This window comes from Bufo bufo, chromosome 3 (assembly GCF_905171765.1).
Source record: "Bufo bufo chromosome 3, aBufBuf1.1, whole genome shotgun sequence".
NCBI classification, from domain to species: domain Eukaryota; kingdom Metazoa; phylum Chordata; class Amphibia; order Anura; family Bufonidae; genus Bufo; species Bufo bufo.
Window position 1 is genome coordinate 268,887,070 of NC_053391.1, and position 22,829 is coordinate 268,909,898.

At 44.9% G+C, this 22,829-nt stretch overlaps 1 protein-coding gene across 1 annotated transcript in view; it reads left to right on the forward strand.

Moving 5' to 3' along the window:
* The window catches only part of ELAPOR1 (endosome-lysosome associated apoptosis and autophagy regulator 1), an 810,939-nt gene that overhangs the window by 447,366 nt on the left and 340,744 nt on the right, over positions 1–22,829 (forward strand). The window contains exon 14 of the mRNA XM_040422210.1: positions 12,853–13,107. Within this exon, the coding sequence (XP_040278144.1) occupies positions 12,853–13,107 (255 nt within the window). The remainder of the gene's footprint in view (positions 1–12,852; positions 13,108–22,829) is intronic.

Genomic DNA, 22,829 nt, shown 5'->3' on the forward strand with positions numbered 1-22,829 from the left:
CTGGGAATTCCAAAAAACGCAGGATTGAATTCTACAGTGGTTTTACTGACCTAGTGTGTTCAGAGAGGTTGAAGAATATTGTAAGTCTTGCCCAACCTGTCAGATAACTAGCCCCCAGCCACATTTCCGTAGTCCCCTGGTACCCCTCCCGATTATCTAGGTCCCGTTCGAGCGAATCGCCATGGATCTTGTAGGCCCGGTACCGAAGTAAGCTAGAGGACACCAACACATCTTGGTTGTCCTAGTCTACGCCACTCGGTGCCCGGAGGCGGTGCCACTGTGGCATACATCAGCCAAACTCATAGCTAAGGAGTTAATGGAGATGTTTTCTCGCGTGGGTCTGCCTAAGAAGGTTCTGACTGAGCAAGGGACCCCATTTATGTCCAAGGTCATGAGGGAACTCTGTAAGTTGCTCCACATAAAACGGCTACGGACGTCTATGTATCATCCGCAAACAGATGGCCTGGAAGAGAGGTTTAATCAAACATAAAAAATATGTTAAAAAGAGTGGTCTCTAAGGATGGGAGGGACTGGGACCTTCTTCTGCCCTATCTCATGTTCGCAGTGCGAGAGGTTCTCGCCCTTCGAACTGCTATATGGCAGACACCCTCACGGTCTGTTGGACGTGGCCAAAGAGGCGTGGGAACAACAACCCACACCGCACAGAAGTGTTTCTTGAGTACGTCACCCAGATGCAAGGACGGATGGAAACAGTTTTACCTCTGGTTAGGGAGCATATGGAGGCAGCGCAGCGAGCCCAGAGTAGGATCTATAATCGGCAGGCTTGGGCCTGGACCTTTAACCTGGGGGATCGGGTATTGGTTCTGGTACCAACCGTAGACAGTAAATTCCTAGCTAGGTGTCAGGGACCCTACGAAGTGCTTGAAAAAATTGAAGAGGTAGATTACAAGGTACACCAGCCAGGGAGGCTAAAGCCGGAGCAGGTGTACCATGTAAATCTGCTCAAACCCTGGAAAGATAGGGAAACCTCTACAGAAGACAGCCCACGACCAGGGTTCCTAGGGGAAGCGGTTTCGGCCCCTCTGTCTGAAGCAAGGGAAGAGGCTGGCCACAGTGAAAATTGCTGACAGCCTCTCCTCTAAACAGGCTCAAGAAGCCAGGGAGTTCATTAGTCAGAACATGGATGGTTTCTCAGACCTCCCTGGATGCACTTCCATAGTCCAACATGACATTATCACTGAGCCTCAGGCAAAAGCCAGGTTAAAACCATACTGGGTACCCGAGGCTCGGCGACAAGCCATCGCGGAGGAAGTACAGCTAATGCTCCAGCTAGGTGTCATCAAGGAGTCAAAAAGTGATTGGGGCAGTCCAATAGTCTTAATACCCAAGCCGGACGGGACATTGCGGTTCTGTAATGACTTCCGCAAACGGAATGAGGTGTCCAAGTTTAACGCATATCCCATGCCCAGATTGGATGAGCTTATTGAGAATTTGGGCCAAGCCCGCTATTTTTCTGTGTTGGACCTCACCAAAGGGTACTGGCCAGTACCCTTGACGGAGGCTGCCAAGGAAAAAATGGCTTTCATCACGCCAGAGGGGCTGTATCAGTACAAGGTATTACCCTTTGGTCTACATGGCGCTTCCGCCACGTTTCAAAGGCTAATGGACATTGCACTGCGTCCACATCGTCTGTACGCTTCGGTGTACCTGGACGATATCGTTATCCACAGACCAACTGGGAAAGTCACCTACCTAAAATACAAGCTGGCTTCCATTGTGGTGGTGTATATGCTGCCAAAAATTTTAGAATTGTGTTGATGTCCCAATATTTATGGACCTGACTGTATGTATGTATGTGTCTATGTGTATATATATATATATATATATATATATATACTAGCAGAAGGACCCGGCTTCGCACGGGTATTTTACATCTATTTCATTTATGTATGTGTGTGTTGTTAAAAGATAAACAGTATCCACTATAACAGTGACATCTACAGTACCCCACCCCTTTAACAGTGACCTCCACAGCGCCCTCCCCTTTAACAGTGACCTCCACAGTGGCCGCCCTCATTAACAGTGATTTCCACAATTACCCACCCCTTTAACAGTGACCTCCACAGAGTTCTGTTCCCCTCAAAATGTGACCTCCACAGTACTCTGCCCCCTTAACAGTGACCTATACAGCACCCGCCCCTTAAAACACTGACCTCCGTAGCGGACTGTCCCCTTAACTGTGACCTCCACTGTTCCCTGCCCCCTTAACAGTGACTTCCACAGCACCCGCCCCTTTAACAGTGACCTCCATAGCATTCTGCCCCCTTAACAGTGACCTCCACAGCGTCCGCCCCCTTAACAATGACCTCCACAGTGGCCGCCCCTTTAACAGTGGCCTCTACAGCAATCTGCCGCTTAACAATGACCTCCATAGCGGACCGTCTGTCACTACCAGAGCTTTGGGACGTTCTCACAGCTCTGTTTCTCCACCCCTGTGATGATGTCACTACTAGAGCTGGGAGGAGTTCTCACTACTCTGTTTACTTTTGGTTTCTTTCACCACAGCTGTTCTTCATGTGTCTGATTTCCCTCCCTTTATATCACCCCTCCTCCTATGATAGGATGTGGATTATAGTTCTCACTTCAGTTGTAGCTCTTGCTTTAGTTTCTTCACTTGTAGCTATCAGTTCACTGGACCTGTGTTCTGCTGCAGCAAGCACTCCGGATATTGCCAGCCTGTCCTTGGAGCCGTCTTCTCTGCGGCTGCAACACCGTCAGCTAAGTCTGCAGACATTGTTGTGTTCCTGTTTATTTTCTGACTGGATCTGAGGTGGCCACGGTTCCCTCCATATACTGAGTAGGGCACTGGTGGCCGTGCCCCTTCCACTATTGTAGGGGTTACAGTGGTCATTAGTCTTAGGCACGTGGGCATGCCTCTTTCCGCCATTTGGATCCGGGCATGTGCTTTAGCAGAATAGGGAGAGCGTTGAGGGTCGGACAGGGGTCACCCGTTATCCTCCCTAGTTCTGGGTCCAGTCAGTAGCTCTGTACTGTGTATTACTATTGTTGCTCACATACAGCCGTGACATTATAATCCACCAAAACCGTCCTTTTTTGACATGGATCCGCTTTCTGACCTGGTTGACCGCATGCAGGGTCTTTCTTTGGAGGTAGCGGATCTCCGTCAATCTATGACTCAGCTTCAAGCATTGGGCCCTGCTCCGGCTCATAAAGTCTGTTGCGAGCCAAAGGTCTCACTTCCGGAGACGTTCTCCGGGGGCAGTGAGAATTTTGTTCGTTTCAGAGAGGCATGCAAACTCCATTTTTGCTTGTGTCCTCACTCTTCTGGTAATCAGGAGCAGAGGGTGAGGATTGTCATTTCCCTGCTCAGGGGTAATGCTCAGACTTGGGCTTTTTCGCTGCCATCAGGGGATCCCTCCCTTCGATCCGTGGAGGGATTTTTTGTGGTCCTGGGGCAGATTTATGATGACCCGGATCGTGTTGCTCTGGCCGAATCTAACCTACGTGTTTTATGCCAGAACAAACGGTCTGCGGAGCTTTATTGTTCTGAATTTCGGAGATGGGTAGCTGATTCGGGTTGGAATGATGCTGCACTCCGGAGTCAGTTCTGTCATGGTCTCTCGGAGAGATTAAAAGATGCGTTTGCTTTCCATGAGAGACCAACGTCCTTAGAGTCTGCCATGTCATTGGCGGTACGCCTTGACAGGCGTCTAAGAGAAAGAAACGAGACCTCTCTGTCCAGCCATTGTCAGTCTAGGGGCAGTGGTGCGGACTCATTCAGTGTGCAGGGGCCTCATCCTGTCTCGCTCCCCTCTGAGGAGGAGCCCATGCAGCTAGCTCGACTTGCCCCTGATAAAAGAGGATTTAGTCCTCAGAGTATGGTCTGTTTTTGTTGTGGGGGCATAGGTCATTTGGCAAATGTTTGTCCGTCTAGGAGATTCTTGAACCGTACTAAGAGCGATAATAAGAGAAAAATCTCAAAAGGTAAATCATCAGGTTCTGCTTCATCTGCTACTTTGGGCAAAGTTGATGTAGGATTTGATGCTTTTCCTCTGACCTGCAGTTCCCGTTTTCTCCTGTCTGCCAGGGTGGCGCTAAAGAGCAAAGTCATTTCTTGTGAGATTTTTGTCGATAGTGGAGCGGCCGTCATTCTTATTGACACTCAATTTGTAGCCATGCATGGTTTTCAGGTTTGCACATTAGATAAAGATATACCTGTTTTTGCTATTGACTCTGCTCCACTCTCACAGAGATCTCTGAAGGGCATTGTTCACAATATCCGGCTAGCTGTAGGTGACACTCATGTGGAGGATATATCTTGTTTTGTCCTTAACGGATTGCCCTCTCCTCTAGTTTTGGGGTTACCCTGGCTCACTAGACATAACCCCACTATTGATTGGCAAGGAAGGCAAATAAATGAGTGGAGTGATTTTTGTAGAGAGAATTGTCTCACAGCGACTTTTGCAGAGGTGTCTACTAAAACGGTGCCATCATTTCTCTCTGATTTCTCGGACGTGTTTTCCGAGAGCGGTGTTCAGGAGCTACCTCCTCACCGGGAGTTTGACTGTCCCATTAACCTCATTCCCGGCGCCAAGCTGCCAAAAGCACGCCTCTACAATCTCTCACAACCCGAAAGAATCGCTATGCGAACTTACATCTCCGAGAGTCTCGAAAAGGGGCATATTCGTCCCTCAAAGTCACCTGTGGCCGCGGGTTTTTTTTTTGTTAAAAAGAAAGATGGCTCTCTGAGACCTTGCCTAGATTTTAGGGAGCTGAACCGTATCACGATTCGCGATCCCTATCCCCTTCCTCTGATCCCGGACCTCTTCAATCAAATTGTTGGGGCCAAGGTGTTTTCCAAATTGGATTTGAGAGGCGCGTACAACCTGGTCAGGGTCAGAGAGGGGGATGAATGGAAAACGGCCTTTAATACCCCTGACGGGCATTTCGAGAATCTCGTTATGCCTTTCGGCCTGATGAATGCTCCGGCCGTCTTTCAGCATTTTGTTAATAGTATTTTCTATCATTTAATGGGGAAATTTGTATTGGTGTATCTTGATGATATTTTGATTTTTTCCCCTGATGTTCAGACCCATCAGGATCATCTTTTTCAGGTTCTGCAGATTCTGCGGGAAAATAAATTGTACGCCAAGCTGGAGAAATGTCTTTTTATGGTATCGGAAATTCAATTTCTGGGTTTTCTCCTCTCTGCTTCTGGTTTTCGCATGGATCCGGAGAAGGTCCGTGCTGTACTTGAGTGGGAGCTTCCTGAGAATCCGAAGGCATTGATGCGCTTTCTGGGTTTTGCGAACTATTACAGAAAATTCATTTTGAATTATTCCTCTGTTGTCAAACCCCTCACTGACATGACAAAAAAGGGGGCGGATTTTTCCTCTTGGTCGGAGGAGGCGCTTACAGCCTTTTCTAAGATTAAAGAGAATTTTGCGTCTGCTCCCGTCTTGGTGCATCCCGATGTTTCCTTACATTTTATTGTTGAGGTGGATGCTTCCGAGGTGGGTGTGGGTGCGGTTTTGTCCCAGGGCCCTTCCCCTGCCAAGTGGCGACCCTGTGCCTTTTTCTCTAAAAAACTCTCCCCGGCAGAGAGAAACTATGATGTGGGAGATAGGGAGTTGTTGGCCATCAAGTTGGCTTTCGAGGAATGGCGCCATTGGTTGGAGGGGGCCAGGCACCCTATCACCGTTTTTACCGACCATAAGAATCTGGCATACTTGGAGTCGGCCAGGCGTATGAATCCGAGACAGGCCAGATGGTCTCTGTTCTTCTCCAGATTCAATTTTGTTGTTACATTCCGACCTGGGATAAAAAATGTGAAGGCTGATGCTCTCTCTCGCTGTTTTCCGGGAGGAGGAAACTCCGAGGACCCGGGTCCCATTTTGGCGGAGGGGGTAGTTGTTTCTGCTCTATATTCCGATTTGGAGGCCGAGGTTCAGGCTGCCCAGACTGAGACACCTGCCCGTTGTCCTTCTGGGAAGTTGTTCGTGCCTCCTGAGCTACGTCACAAACTCTTTAAGGAGCATCATGATACGGTTCTTGCTGGTCACCCCGGGAGTAGAGCCACGGTAGATCTCATTGCTCGGAGATTTTGGTGGCCGGCTCTTCGTTAGTCGGTGGAGGGTTTTGTGGCTGCTTGTGAGACGTGCGCTCGCGCTAAGGTCCCTCGTTCACGGCCTTCAGGTTCCCTTCTCCCGTTACCCATTCCTTCCCGTCCTTGGACACACCTGTCCATGGACTTTATCACGGATCTTCCTCGTTCCTCGGGGAAGTCGGTGATCCTGGTGGTGGTGGACCGTTTTAGCAAGATGGCTCATTTCGTACCTTTCCCTGGTTTACCCAATGCTAAAACGTTGGCGCAAGCTTTTGTCGACCATATTGTTAAATTGCACGGCATTCCCTCTGATATTGTTTCCGATAGAGGCACGCAGTTTGTGTCCAGGTTCTGGAAGGCTTTCTGTTCTCGCCTGGGGGTTCGGCTGTCCTTCTCTTCTGCTTTTCATCCGCAGTCGAATGGTCAGACTGAGCGCCTCAATCAGAATCTGGAGACATATTTGCGCTGTTTTGTGGCAGAGAACCAGGAGGATTGGTGTTCATTTCTCCCTCTTGCTGAGTTTGCTCTGAACAACCGTCGTCAGGAATCTTCTGATAAGTCACCATTCTTTGGTGCATATGGGTTCCATCCGCAGTTTGGGACTTTCTCGGGAGGGGCTCTTTCTGGTTTACCTGAGGAGGAGAGATTTTCCTCGTCTTTGTCTACCATTTGGCAAAAGATTCAGAGTAACCTTAAAAAGATGAGTGAGAGGTATAGGCGTGTGGCTGATAAGAGACGTGTGCCTGGTCCGGACCTGAATGTGGGTGATCTGGTGTGGTTGTCTACTAGAAACATTAAGTTGAAGGTTCCCTCCTGGAAATTGGGTCCCAAGTTTATTGGGCCTTATAAAATCTTGTCAGTCATCAATCCTGTTGCCTTCCGTCTTGATCTTCCACGGGTTTGGAAGATACATAATGTATTTCACAGATCTCTCTTAAAACCATATGTCCAGCCCACGGTACCCTCCTCTTTGCCTCCTCCTCCGATTTTGGTTGATGGCAATCTGGAGTTTGAGGTTTCCAGAATTGTGGACTCTCGCATTGTCCGCGATTCTCTTCAGTACCTCGTTCATTGGAAGGGTTATGGTCCTGAGGAGAGGATGTGGGTTCTGGTGTCGGACATTAAAGCCACTCGCCTCATCAGGGCATTTCATAGGGCTCATCCTGAGAAGGTGGGTCCTGGGTGTCCGGAGTCCACCCGAAGAGGGGGGGGTACTGTCACTACCAGAGCTTTGGGACGTTCTCACAGCTCTGTTTCTCCACCCCTGTGATGATGTCACTACTAGAGCTGGGAGGAGTTCTCACTACTCTGTTTACTTTTGGTTTCTTTCACCACAGCTGTTCTTCATGTGTCTGATTTCCCTCCCTTTATATCACCCCTCCTCCTATGATAGGATGTGGATTATAGTTCTCACTTCAGTTGTAGCTCTTGCTTTAGTTTCTTCACTTGTAGCTATCAGTTCACTGGACCTGTGTTCTGCTGCAGCAAGCACTCCGGATATTGCCAGCCTGTCCTTGGATCCGTCTTCTCTGCGGCTGCAACACCGTCAGCTAAGTCTGCAGACATTGTTGTGTTCCTGTTTATTTTCTGACTGGATCTGAGGTGGCCACGGTTCCCTCCATATACTGAGTAGGGCACTGGTGGCCGTGCCCCTTCCACTATTGTAGGGGTTACAGTGGTCATTAGTCTTAGGCACGTGGGCATGCCTCTTTCCGCCATTTGGATCCGGGCATGTGCTTTAGCAGAATAGGGAGAGCGTTGAGGGTCGGACAGGGGTCACCCGTTATCCTCCCTAGTTCTGGGTCCAGTCAGTAGCTCTGTACTGTGTATTACTATTGTTGCTCACATACAGCCGTGACACCGTCCCTTTAACTATGACTTCCACAGCTAAGGTCACTGTTAAGGGGACGGGTTATTATGGAAATCACTGTTAACGAGACGGGGTACTGTGGAGGTCACTAATAAAGGGGCGGCCGCTGTGGAGGTCACTGTTAAAGGGGAGGGCGCTGTGGATGTTACTGTTAAGAGGGCAGGCTGCTGTGGGGTCACTGTTAAAGGGGCGGGGTACTGTAGATGTCACTGTTATAGTAAATACTGTCGATATCTTTTAACGACACACACAAACATTAAATGAAATAGATTAAATATACCTGTGCTTCTGCTAATATATACAAACCGGATTCCAAAAAAGTTGGGACACTATACAAATCGTGAATAAAAACTGAATGCAATGATGTGGAGGTGCCAACTTCTAATATTTTATTCAGAATAGAACATAAATCACGGAACAAAAGTTTAAACTGAGAAAATGTACCATTTTAAGGGAAAAATATGTTGAATCAGAATTTCATGGTGTCAACAAATCCCCAAAAAGTTGGGAAAAGGCCATTTTCACCACTGTGTGGCATCTCCCCTTCTTCTTACAACACTCAATAGACGTCTGGGGACCGAGCAGACCAGTTTCTCAAGTTTAGAAATAGGAATGCTCTCCCATTCTTGTCTAATACAGGCCTCTAACTGTTCAATCGTCTTGGGCCTTCTTTGTTGCACCTTCCTCTTTATGATGCGCCAAATGTTCTCTATAGGTGAAAGATCTGGACTGCAGACTGGCCATTTCAGTACCTGGATCCTTCTCCTACGCAGCCATGATGTTGTGATTGATGCAGAATGTGGTCTGGCATTATCTTGTTGAAAAATGCAGGGTCTTCCCTGAAAGAGATGACGTCTGGATGGGAGCATATGTTGTTCTAGAACCTGAATATATTTTTCTGCATTGATGGTGCCTTTCCAGGCATGCAAGCTGCCCATGCCACACGCACTCATGCAACCCCATACCATTAGAGATGCAGGCTTCTGAACTGAGCGTTGATAACAACTTGGGTTGTCCTTGTCCTCTTTGGTCCGGATGACATGGCGTCCCAGATTTCCAAAAAGAACTTTGAATCGTGACTCGTCTGACCACAGAACAGTCTTCCATTTTCCACACTCCATTTTAAATGATCCCTGGCCCAGTGAAAACGCCTGAGCTTGTGGATCTTGCTTAGAAATGGCTTCTTCTTTGCACTGTAGAGTTTCAGCTGGCAACGGCGGATGGCACGGTGGATTGTGTTCACTGACAATGGTTTCTGGAAGTATTCCTGAGCCCATTCTGTGATTTCCTTTACAGTAGCATTCCTGTGTGTGGTGCAGTGTCGTTTAAGGGCCCGGAGATCATGGTTTTACGGCCTTGACCCTTACGCACAGAGATTGTTCCAGATTCTCTGAATCTTCGGATGATGTTATGCACAGTTGATGATGATAGATGCAAAGTCTTTGCAATTTTTCGCTGGGTAACACCTTTCTGATATTGCTCCACTATCTTTCTGCGCAACATTGTGGGAATTGGTGATCCTCTACCCATCTTGGCTTCTGAGAGACACTGCCACTCTGAGAAGCTCTTTTTATACCCAATCATGTTGCCAATTGACCTAATTAGTGTTAATTGGTCTTCCAGCTCTTCGTTATGCTCAAATTTACTTTTTCCAGCCTCTTATTGCTACTTGTCCCAACTTTTTTGGGATTTGTTGACACCGTGAAAATTGGAATCAACGTATTTTTCCTTTAAAATGATACATTTACTCGGATTAAACGTTTGATCTGTCATCTACGTTCTATTACAAATAAAATCTTGACATTTGCCATCTCCACATCATTGCATTCAGTTTTTATTCACAATTTGTTTAGTGTCCCAACTTTTTTGGAATCCGGTTTGTATATATATATGTGTATGTGTGTATATATATATAGATAGATGCACACACACACAACTCACAAAAAGTTAGGGATGTTTGGATTGTGGGTGAAATTTCAGGATGGACCTAAAATGCACTCTAACCTTCACAGGTGAACTTAATGTGACCTTCTCTAAACTTTTGAATGCACATGTATCTTCAATGTTTCAGTACTTTTTGCACAACTTGCTGTTCTTAACAAGGAGCTTAATGGCAAAATTCACAACAGGTTTTTGATCCATGAATCGCCCAATAAATTTTCTGGTTCAATTAGAATTGGTATTTAAACAGTCCTCCTTATTATGCTGTTCACATTTTGACATCATGAGACTAAGACAACACCTAACAATTGATGAACAGTGCATCGCCATGGTGAGGCTTCAAGCAAGATTTTCTAAGATGGAAGTGGCCACTGAGCTAAGAGTGTCACAGAGTGTCATCAGCAGGCTGCAACAGAGATACAGAGAGTGGAAGAGTCACAGAAATGCATAGAAGTGGATGTCCCTTGGCTACATCCCACAATGATGACCGCTTCAATATGAACAATGCCCTGCAGAACTGAATGATTAATGCCACACTAAATGATGAACTCAAGGCACACTTAAAGAAGGTGATAGGCACCCAAGTGTCACATCAGACCATTTGAAACCATTTACATCAGCATGGTCTGCGTGCTTGACGACCTGCAAGGGTACCTGACCACACCACCAGGCAGAGACGTCATAATTTTTTATGGGCTAGGTAGCATCTACGCTGGACGAGGGACCAGTGGGCCTCAGTGCTGTTCACTAATGAATATCAATTCACACTGAGGAGAAATGATAACCAACAAGAATGTTGGAGATGTGAAGGAGAACGCTATGCATCAGCCACAGTTGTTACCAGATGAGCCTTTGGTGGTAGTGTTACCGTGTGAGCAGGTGTATCTAGTCAACAGAACTGCCCTACATTTCATGAATGGTACAATGACAAGCCCATACCACTTGAATAACATCATTAATCCAGTCATTGTGCCTCTGTATGAACAACACAGGCCTAATTTCATCTACATGGATGACAATGCACCAGCTCATCGATTCCTTCTGTCCAACAGTGTAAACAAAATCTCCCTTATTAAACATCCATCAATAATACCCCTCTGTGCAGATAGGGTGTAACATGACAGTTCAGTCTAAAAACAGGGTGGGTAAGTCATCACTAAGAGGTGTATATCCAGTCTCTGATGTCTTATAATGCCTCTAATTTATGTGTAGCACCCTCCACCCTTCAGACATGGCTTGTATAACTGAACAGATACACTGACTACAAGACATTTAAGTCTCTGTTTAGACACAGAACAATCCTTTGGCTTCCGAAATATGACAGAACCGCAAAGGCCCATAACCTGAACCAGTGGGTGGGGTTGGTTGCCTGTCAGTTCAATTCAACAATTCACTAGGACCTCAGGGTGCGCCGGATATTAATTCTGAGTCCTCCTATAATGAAGTCTGGATTCACATGGATGGCTCCAAACCTCACGTAGGATTAATAATTCAGTCACTAGTCATGCACTTTTCACACTTCTAGACGAGCATAAAACAATCCCCTTTATCCATAGGGAAGTCCCTATCCAAGCACTGGATGGTTTTATACACCATCTTTTCACTGGTTCCCTGGACTGAGTGCAATGGGGCCCCAAGTAACTGCTAGGGTCACCTCCAGAGACACTTCCTTCAAGAAGCAAAAATATACTGAGGTGTGAGCGTATGATTCCCGCTCACACCTCGGTATATTTTTGATGCTAATATTCTACTTTTCCACTACTTGGGCTTCTTAATTGTTTATACGCCTATGAGAGTTGTGAGCGATTGAGATAAGAAGAAAATGGTCTTTAGTAGTTATAGATACCTAGTACCATTAAGACTAAACTCTGAGCAGGCAGACTGTCTTGAAGGAAGTGTCTCTGGAGGTGACCCTGGCAGTTACTTGGGGCCCCATTGCACTCAGTCCAGGGAACCAGTGAAAAGATGGTGTATAAAACCATCCAGTGCTTGGATAGGGACTTCCCTATGGATAAAGGGGATTGTTTTATGCTCGTCTAGAAGTGTGAAAAGTGCATGACTAGTGACTGAATTATTAATCCTACGTGAGGTTTGGAGCCATCCATGTGAATCCAGACTTCATTATAGGAGGACTCAGAATTAATATCCGGCGCACCCTGAGGTCCTAGTGAATTGTTGAATTGAACTGACAGGCAACCAACCCCACCCACTGGTTCAGGTTATGGGCCTTTGCGGTTCTGTCATATTTCGGAATCCAAAGGATTGTTCTGTGTCTAAACAGAGACTTAAATGTCTTGTAGTCAGTGTATCTGTTCAGTTATACAAGCCATGTCTGAAGGGTGGAGGGTGCTACACATAAATTAGAGGCATTATAAGACATCAGAGACTGGATATACACCTCTTAGTGATGACTTACCCACCCTGTTTTTATTATATAAACACAACTAAATTATATCATCATTATATCATTATATACTAAAATTATATCATCCACACCAGCCTATTTTTACCTTGAAAGAAAGGAGAGACAAGGTGTTTTATGTGTAATCTCCTCTTTTCCAAGCTTCAGACATTGCAATATTTTTGTTAAACACATATAAATGGAGGCAGACAAAACTGCTTCAACAACATAAACCTCTGGCTAGAATTCTGGACAGAAATGAGTTGTGGAGAGGCGTATCCCACTTTTATCTTCACAGGTTTCCTGCCCAGCGGGTGGGAGGTCTTCTCCAAAAAGCAGAATAACGGTAAGGGTAGTCCATTGTAATGTATGATCCACTAAACCATCTCCAGCTTTTGTTTCTCTTGACTTATTTAAAAATGCTACAGATCTTTGTCCTTTACAAGAGCTTATCTCAAAATTGCAAACTTTAAGAACTTAGTTGATGTGTTTCTACACCAAACAACTGTTTGGATGACCTTGAGTTAAACCATTTACTGTTTTTCCAACCAGGGCCGCAAATACACAGCAGACGTGGCGAAAATCTATTCAATTAATATCACCAATACAAAGAATGGGGTTGCATCTTGGTGTCAACCATGTGCTCTTGCCAAGGACTCTCAGTGTATCTCTTGTCCTTCTGGTCATTACATAGACAAAAAGACAAGCCGCTGTATTTCTTGCCCACTGAATACTTATCTGCCATCACATTTATTTTTTGGAGAAGAAGCTTGTACAGAATGTGGCCCAGGTACTAAAAGCAATGACGTAAGTAACATCTAAATAACAACACTGAGGGGGTAATTTATCATGAGGGGAATTTTTGAAGTAAGTTTTGCATGAGTCTGTGTTGGTTTTACTTCATGCCACATTTATCAAATGTCACATGTTTGATAAATTTTTCTTATGCTTAAAACTCATGCACATGACTGTTGGATGTTTTGCACAAAACACAGATACCGACGGTGTGCATTCCATAATAGAACAATAATGCGGACAATAATGGGACATGTTCTATTTTTTTCGGAATGGCCATGTGGACATACAAACACTGAATGCACACTGTGTCATTTCCAGGTTTTGTGCGCCCCCCAAAAAAAATGTAAAAAAAGAAAACAATAGAAACTGAAAAAAAATACATTCATGTGCATGAGCCCTAGCACTTATGTCTAGAAACGCTACTCCAGTTTTTCTATTCCACCCTCCTACTAAAGTGATATTTGCAACTTTTTTAGCTCCATAAATGGCCAGTGTCGGCTGTATAATGCGTTGAAGAAGAAGAGAAAAAAAGAAGGGGGATTAAACGCAGTAAAAAGGGAAGGAGGGAAAGTATTCTCTGGAGTGCCAAGCGGACTATTTAGAAGTGACGGAATGTTAGGGATGGGATGTAGGTGGTTTGGTGGGTATTCACCGAGGCAGCACCCTAAAGCAGTGTACGTCAGTGCAGTGCAAGATAATATAAAGATAAAATTTTAAAAAGTGCTGTGGGGCTTGCCCAAGGATAGTGGACCGGGGAGGATAGTGGGCAGTGGCACAGGGGCGCCAAGGTGAAGAAAAATCAGATGAGGGCGGTGTAGTAAGTCTATGGAGGGTTACTACTTTGCTAGTTGGATTTGTGCTTCTGCTTCACAGTATCGATATATTGCAAAGGCATATATATCACTGTGTCTATATAGTTAGCAGTTCTATTTCGCAGTCTCAGGATATGGTAAGCCTATATATCACTGTGTCTCTTTATATTTTGTTATTTTGGTTCTATTTCACAGTATCGATATATGGCGACACATGTATCACTGTATGGGTATTTAAAAGATAATAAATAATATAGATAGTAATAAATAATGTTAAAAGAATTATATGAGAAAGAAACGGAAGGCGGCTTACTTCACCAGGGAGGGAGATATAGGATAAGCAAATACACCTATACCTGCTCCTCCCCCGCCGAGATCGCTTGTCAGGTAGTATAAACTTTCGTCCACGTCCCATAGGATGGTAGTCAGGGTTCCAAATGGAGAGTTTTTTATTGCATAAATGGATAAAAGCTCAACGCGTTTTGGGGTATCTTCCCCTTTCTCAAGAGCAGTGTTGGTTAAAAACACATAACATAAAGTGCATGTAGCCAGGAATATATATAGGTATCTTAATTAAACAATCAAAAAACAATTTACCAAGAGTTTTGGCGGGGACCGGAAGTGGGCGGAGCGTCACCTCCGGTCCTCTCATCCCCCCCAGTCATCCAAAATACATGGTCCGATTATGTATAGTGCTTTAATGCATTTCAGAGTATGTTAAGAAGGGAATTATAAAGTGCCTAACAGGGTTCTTGTAGCCTGAGAACCTCTATCAGACTTAGATCGCTCCTGGTGCGTTCCACTATGAAAGGCAAGCACCCTGGTGAGGAGGCGGGGTCTCGGGCGGATGTGCGCCATGCGTTCCACCAGTGGAACGCATGAGCAGGAGGAGTCAAAGGAAAGGTGCCAGCCGGAGATGGGGCCGTTTGGAGATACTGTATGGAGCGCACCAAGGGGTGGGGCGCTCGGCAGGGCAGGGAGGAGCAGACGTCTGTGCGTTCCAGGCTGGAACGCAGAGGCATTAGTTGAAGTCAGGAAGGGAAACCCGAACGTGAATGGAGAATGGGGAGTCCATAGGGACTATAGGCATTTAGGGATGGGCTCACATGGAGTCCTTTTATTAAATAGAAAGCCAAATATGTATAAATAAAAGTCCGGATATGTATAAAAGGACAAATGACATGGGTGCTATACCAAAGAATATTATAAAGTATTATAATGGAAAGGGTGTAATATGTAGTCTGAAGTATTCACATATGGAATATTCCTGGGAAATTACATCGTGGATGGTGGTTGTATGAGTATAGTTACAATATAATAAATAATTATTAAGGAATATTAAAGAATAAAAGAATAAATATATAAATATATAAAAAAATATATAGAAATATATTAAAAATATATTTTACAAAAATAAAATTATATATATATATATATATATATATATATATATATATATATATATTTTTTTATATATATTTATTTTATTTATTTTAGCTTCCATGATACTGTGCTCAGTGACACCTGTTAAATTTGATTGGTTTTTATCCCTTTTTAACCAGCGCCACTGTGCCTATAATGTGTATTTTCATCCATATATATATATATATATATATATATATATATATATATATATATATACGTATAATTATTATTTTTTATATATAATTTCTATATATTTTTTTTATATATTTATATATTTATTCTTTAATTTTCCTTAATAATTATTATTTATTATATTGTAACTATACTCATACAACCACCATCCACGATGTAATTTCCCAGGAATATTCCATATGTGAATACTTCAGACTACTTATTACACCCTTTCCATTATAATACTTTATAATATTCTTTGGTATAGCACCCATGTCATTTGTCCTTTTATACATATCCGGACTTTTATTTATACATAAAAATAGTGTTGTAGAGATCCGCTCACCCCTGCTCTCTCAAGGTAGGTGCACCAACCAAAATTTGAGACACCCCTCAAAAAATTGATTAAACGTGAAAAAGAATATGGATGGGCACTCATATATGGAAATATAGGACAGGATTTATTGAAACATATAACAAAACAGCAGTAAAACAATAAAATACTATTGATAAAAATCTAAAAAAATATAAAAAATACTTTTTTGAACAGAGGTCGCCTGATCCAAATGAACCTCACTGGAGTGTATCCCAATACAATTGTGAGGGGAGGAGGTTATATTGGATAGGCAGCCTTCGCCAAAAAACTGATCTTATATTCTATACCATTAAAAATGCATTAAACATTATGATTGAGTCCTATATCCAAATGAAACATACACATGAGTATTAAACGCCGCTAATTGTCCTTAGTGAATAGACTGTTATGAATACACAAGTAGCACTATGTGCATCAACTGTGTATCCTATTATGAATGCACAAGTAGCGCTATGTGTATCAACTGTGTATCCTATTATGCATGCACAAATAGCGCTGTGCACAGATGACTTCTCCTATCCAATTGGCAGTCTTTGTAAGGAGTATCCAGTCTCTATATTATCCGCAATATGATTATCATTCAAAGAAGGGCTGGAAAATGTTCTTAACAAATAGCCAGATATAATTCATCAATTTTTCGATCTTATTGATCTATCGCCTCTTGACTTTTTATCCACTGTGTGGGCTTACCTTTGCCTGGTTTTCAAATTCGCTGGGACTAGGAAATCGACCTTTACTCCGTGCTGCAAGCCGGCGTCCCGGCTGGGGAGTCCGTCGCGTCCCACGTGTGTTTCGCAGCTGCTTCCAACAGCTGACTTAGTGTGAGAGCTGAGTGCTTGTAGTTTCAGGCGCAGGTAAATGACGTATTAGAGGTCTTTTCCGAGATAGAAAAAATAGTAGTTCTTCTTCTTTAAAGTGCACTTTTCTTTCATAAAGAGCGGGGTATTCTTCCAATTTTCACCAAACGCGTTTCGGGGAGACTCTTTCCCCTTCCTCAGTGGTATACCCCGACTTTATAGATCCACTTGTTTTATACCTGTTCTTGGTCTCTCTCAAAATCTGGTTCGGACCTAGGGTTCGAATAAAAAGCCGGTCTGGCTCTGATTGTTAAGTGTCATTTTATGGTATTGCGACTTATTTGCGGTATCTGTGCGGTTTTTTCATGAAGATGAGGTTTTTTCTTTAATAGTTGCAGTTTTATATTTCTAGTCTATTCCATTTACTAATTTTCAAAAATAACATTTTATTCTCAGATTATAAACTTTAATATAGGGATTTCTATATATTAATCTCTTCAATGCATATTCCTGTCACTTCTTATTAAAAATACATATTACCGAATCAAGATGGTAACATATATATACACAATAAATACATAATATGAGTAAAAAATTCAAAAAATATTTAAAACTAGATATAGACAGTTTTCTATATATGGGGGACTTATTCACTGAATAGATCTATCTACAGTTATATTGTGATTTTCTATTTTCATCTACATTTTTCTGTTTGTGTGGATCTTCTTTGGTAGTCTGCATGCAAGACACAGATTTTTGCCAAAGGGGATTGTGGCGAAACCAACCTCGCCACTGGGTTTTGGAGGGGCCTGGCTACCAGCCTCTTGCCCCAGGATTATGGGCCCTCTCATCAACCCATGCAAAACTTAAACCCCATGGAGATTTGACTGTGTTTGTGGCATCTGAGCGCTCAGATCCAAGCCATATGGGGACATGTGGGGTTTTGAGATGTGTGACAGAACCATCTGTCTGTGTAATTGTATTGTATGTTATGTGAGGGTACCCAGTTAGCTCATTTTATTGTAGTCATGTTGTCTGAGTGCCATTCACCATAATAATATGCACTCAGACTTGAGCTGTCTGGGAATGTGTTAAATGTCTGTGTATTGTAAAGGGTGGGACATTGTATGTTTGAGTAAGTGATGTCTGTTCCATTGTCCCCACATGTGTATTCGTCTGTCTGTGGTGATTACATCAACCCAGTGTGAGGTAATTCTATCACGGACAGAGGGGAGGATTTTGTGGGGATGTGTTGTAATATATTGATTGGTTGTATTTCAAACCCCTGTGGGCAGTACTATGTTTTTGGTTTGTGAATAAAAGAGGCTGTACGTGAAGTACAGTCAGTGCCTGTTTTATCCTTCATCATGTTGAGGCTGATGTTTGGGTAACTGATCGACGCTGGGGATTGCTATACGCTGGGAGATTTGCTATACTCCCCTGGCTATAACTACTAGCTCTTTTAAGAGCTGTTCCTGCTCTCTGGTTTTAGGAGAGGTTCACCCACTGGATCCTTGTCGTAGGTCCAGGGTGGGTAGGAGACGGTGAGACCTCAACCAAGCTTCGGCTGGTCGTGGGGTCTGCAGTGCGTACGGTGTCAAGTGGAGTGCTTGGATTCCTCGGAAAGCACAAGGAGCATCTATCAACGGAGGTACCCAGTCGGGGTGCTAGGAGGTCCGTTACGTTTGGTGGCAAGCAGTGGGATGGCGTCCTAGTGTGAGGAGAAGCAGCTCGGAGACACCGTTCGTGGAGTATATTGAGGGCAACGCTAGTATCCGTACAGCGCCCCTGGCTACAGCAGGATGGAATCGGCTAGTCTTCGGACAGCGTTCAATGACGAGGAGGAGGAGGCAGCCGCAGACTACAGGGATGCAGACAGAAAGGAAGTCTGGTATGATGCCCTGGAAAATGCCCAGCGGCGGCGAGGTGAGAGTCTCCCCAGTTATGAGCAGCGGCTACAGAAGCGTGTGGCGATGCGGATGGGTCTCTTGGGAGAGCAGCCCCTGGATGAGTGGGTAACAGAGCTCCAGAACCTGGTATGTAAGGAGCTTTGGCTAGAGGATGCTTACCAGGCCCTAAGGTGGCATGTCATTCAACATTCCCCCTGGATGGCTGAGCACGACAGACCCGAGGGTGAGGAGTTTGATGGACCCGGGTTACTATGGGATGCCTTGGAGGAGGACATTGATCTTGGCAGCACGGAGGAGTCTAGGTTTTGGGATATCTACGACTACCGGATGGGCATGCATGTTTATGCTGACGGAAGGGAGGTGAGCAAAGACATGACCCACCTGGTAACAAGGGAGTGGGAGCTGGAGCAGACCTACTAACACCTGCTCAGCTCCATTCATCCCCAACCTACTCGACAAGCAGAGCCAGATCTGCCCTCCTGCAACTGGGAAGACTTGCCGGCGATACCCCCTGCTTCCCTACCAACTCCCAAATAAGGGAACTTCATAGACTGGTTCTGGGAAGACCTCCCGATGGCAGGTGGAGATGGGACAGAGGTCTCTCCACCGGCCCTACAGAGATGCTGGATGGCCAGTTCAGATCCCCCACCAACCCTGCAGGAATGCCAGGAGGAGGAGGTAAGCGATTCCTCCTCTCCACAGCCGATCTGCAACAAGGTCCTGGGGATAGGATTCCCTGACCACATCCCAGTAGAAAAGCTGGCATCTGGGCAGAGCGCAGTCAGCCTCTGCCCTCCCCTATCCTCTTCTCCAGAGCCGGACATCCCACAGGCTACCCCAGCAGAAGAGCTGGCATCTGGGCAGAGCGCAGTCAGCCTCTGCCCTCCTCTATCCTCTTATCCAGAGCCTGACTCCCCACAGGCTACCCCAGCGGAAGAGCTGGCATCTGGGCAGAGCGCAGTTGGCCTCTGCCCTCCTCTATCCTCTTCTCCAGAGGCTGACTTTCCACAGGCTACCCCAGCGGAAGCGCTGGCATCTGGGCAGAGCGCAGTCGGCCTCTGCCCTCCCCTATCCTCTTCTCCAAAGCCAGACTTCCCACAGGCTACCCCAGCGGAAGAGCTGGCATCGGGGCAGAGCGCAGTCGGCCTCTGCCCACCAAGTACCTACAGCTCCAAGCTAGAGAGCAACAAGGAAGCAAGGAGTAGCAGATGCCCCCTCAACAGCTGGGGACATTCAGAACAGAGCCAGGCCCCAAAATTCAACAGGTCCAGTATTGGGTTGTGGGTGGACTGCCAGACTAACTCAGGTACTGACCGTGAGGTCAGGTATCTGGTTAGTCTTCCCTGGGAGGGGGAGATATGTGGCGAAACCAACCTCGCCACTGGGTTTTGGAGGGGCCTGGCTACCAGCCTCTTGCCCCAGGATTATGGGCCCTCTCATCAACCCATGCAAAACTTAAACCCCATGGCGATTTGACTGTGTTTGTGGCATCTGAGCGCTCAGATCTAAGCCATATGGGGACATGTGGGGTTTTGAGATGTGTGACAGAACCATCTGTCTGTGTAATTGTATTGTATGTTATGTGAGGGTACCCAGTTAGCTCATTTTATTGTAGTCATGTTGTCTGAGTGCCATTCACCTAATAATATGCACTCAGACTTGAGCTGTCTGGGAATGTGTTAAATGTCTATGTGTATTGTAAAGGGTGGGACATTGTATGTTTGAGTAAGTGATGTCTGTTCCATTGTCCCCACATGTGTATTCGTCTGTCTGTGGTGATTACATCAACCCAGTGTGAGGTAATTCTATCACGGACAGAGGGGAGGATTTTGTGGGGATGTGTTGTAATATATTGATTGGTTGTATTTCAAACCCCTGTGGGCAGTACCATGTTTTTAGTTTGTGAATAAAAGAGGCTGTACGTGAAGTACAGTCAGTGCCTGTTTTATCCTTCATCATGTTGAGGCTGATGTTTGGGTAACTGATCGACGCTGGGGATTGCTATACGCTGGGAGATTTGCTATACTCCCCTGGCTATAACTACTAGCTCTTTTAAGAGCTGTTCCTGCTCTCTGGTTTTAGGAGAGGTTCACCCACTGGATCCTTGTCGTAGGTCCAGGGTGGGTAGGAGACGGTGAGACCTTAACCAAGCTTCGGCGGTTCGTGGGGTCTGCAGTGCGTACGGTGTCAAGTGGAGTGCTTGGAGTCCTCGGAAAGCACTAGGAGCATTCTATTCAACGGAGGTACCCAGTCGGGGTGCAAGGCGTTCCGTTACAGGGATATTCTAGGGTAATGCAGGTAAGGCATTGTGGAAAAACGGGGTGCCCATGTGGCGGTAGAGGGAGGGTTGCAGCGCTGGAACAAAGCAGCCTGGCATGCAACCCTGCGTCGACACCCACACAGACCACCCTATCCTCATATGAATCCAAATATTTCCAATTCTGCATTTAAACCCCTTGATAACAAACTGCCAAACTCATAAATCTTCCTAGACTCTGCCCTTGATAGTCTCTCAATCTGGTTTCCTCCTCGCCAATGTTTGTCCACCTTTTCCAGCACCATGAAGGAGAGGCCCCCGGGATCTTGGTTATGTGCCACCTTGAAGTGTCTGGATAGCGAGTGTTTGTCATAACCCTTGATGATATTATTTAGGTGCTCTGCTATCCTGATCTTCAAGGTGCGTTTAGTCCTACCTATGTATTGTCTCCGACATGGGCACTGGATCAGGTATATGACATTGGTGGAGTTGCAAGTAAGGAAATGTTTAATAGTCATAGAGTGAGAGTTTTGTGTGGAAGTGATTGATGTTGTTTTTCTTGGGAATTTAGTTTTCTTACAACCCAAGCATCTCCCACATCTAAAAAAAACCTTTTGGCTGGAGTCAGTTTGTTGTTGGGCCTTTCTTACGCTTTTCTTTTACCGAGGGTGCTATTTATATTCCCAAATTTGGGGCCTTTGAATATATTATTTTGGGTATTGGGGGCAAAAGCATCCCTATGGTTTTATCCTTATGTAAATGATGCCAATGAGATTTTATAATATATTCAATCTGCTTTGCTTGAATATTATATGGCAAGATTATCCTAAAGCTCAAATCTTCCTCCTGTTTTGGTTTTTGTGATGGTTCAAAAAAGGTCCTCCTATCTAGGTTTATTACTTTCGTCAGGGCCTCATTTATGATAGGTTCTGGGTAGTCCTTTTCTTTGAACTGATTCCTCATAATATTGGCCTCCTCCTCAAATTTGTTATCTTCCGTGCAGTTTCGCTTTAAACGGCGAAACTGTCCGAAAGGGACATTCGTTAGCCACCTTGGCAGGTGGCAGCTCGAGAAAGGGATGTATCCATTTTTAGCAGTCGGTTTTTGAAAAGTATTACACACGTATTTATTTTATTTTCGTGTAATCTCAATGTCCAAGAATTCTACCCTTTCATTTCCGATATTAGAAGTAAATCTTAGATTGCTTGTATTATCATTGATTTTGTTAATGAATCTATCCAAATTCTCCTTTGTTCCACCCCAAATAAATATAATATCGTCTATGTATCTCCGCCATAGGACCAGGTTCGCCCCCAGCTCGGGTTGTAAGAAAACTAAATTCCCAAGAAAAACAACATCAATCACTTCCACACAAAACTCTCACTCTATGACTATTAAACATTTCCTTACTTGCAACTCCACCAATGTCATATACCTGATCCAGTGCCCATGTCGGAGACAATACATAGGTAGGACTAAACGCACCTTGAAGATCAGGATAGCAGAGCACCTAAATAATATCATCAAGGGTTATGACAAACACTCGCTATCCAGACACTTCAAGGTGGCACATAACCAAGATCCCGGGGGCCTCTCCTTCATGGCGCTGGAAAGGGTGGACAAACATTGGCGAGGAGGAAACCAGATTGAGAGACTATCAAGGGCAAAGTCTAGGAAGATTTATGAGTTTGGCAGTTTGTTACCAAGGGGTTTAAATGCAGAATTGGAAATATTTGGATTCATATGAGGATAGGGTGGTCTGTGTGGGTGTCGACGCAGGGTTGCATGCCAGGCTGCTTTGTTCCAGCGCTGCAACCCTCCCTCTACCCCACATGGGCACCCCGTTTTTCCACAATGCCTTACCTGCATTACCCTAGAATATCCCCTTTGGCAAAAATCTGTGTCTTGCATGCAGACTACCAAAGAAGATCCACACAAACAGAAAAATGTAGATGAAAATAGAAAATCACAATATAACTGTAG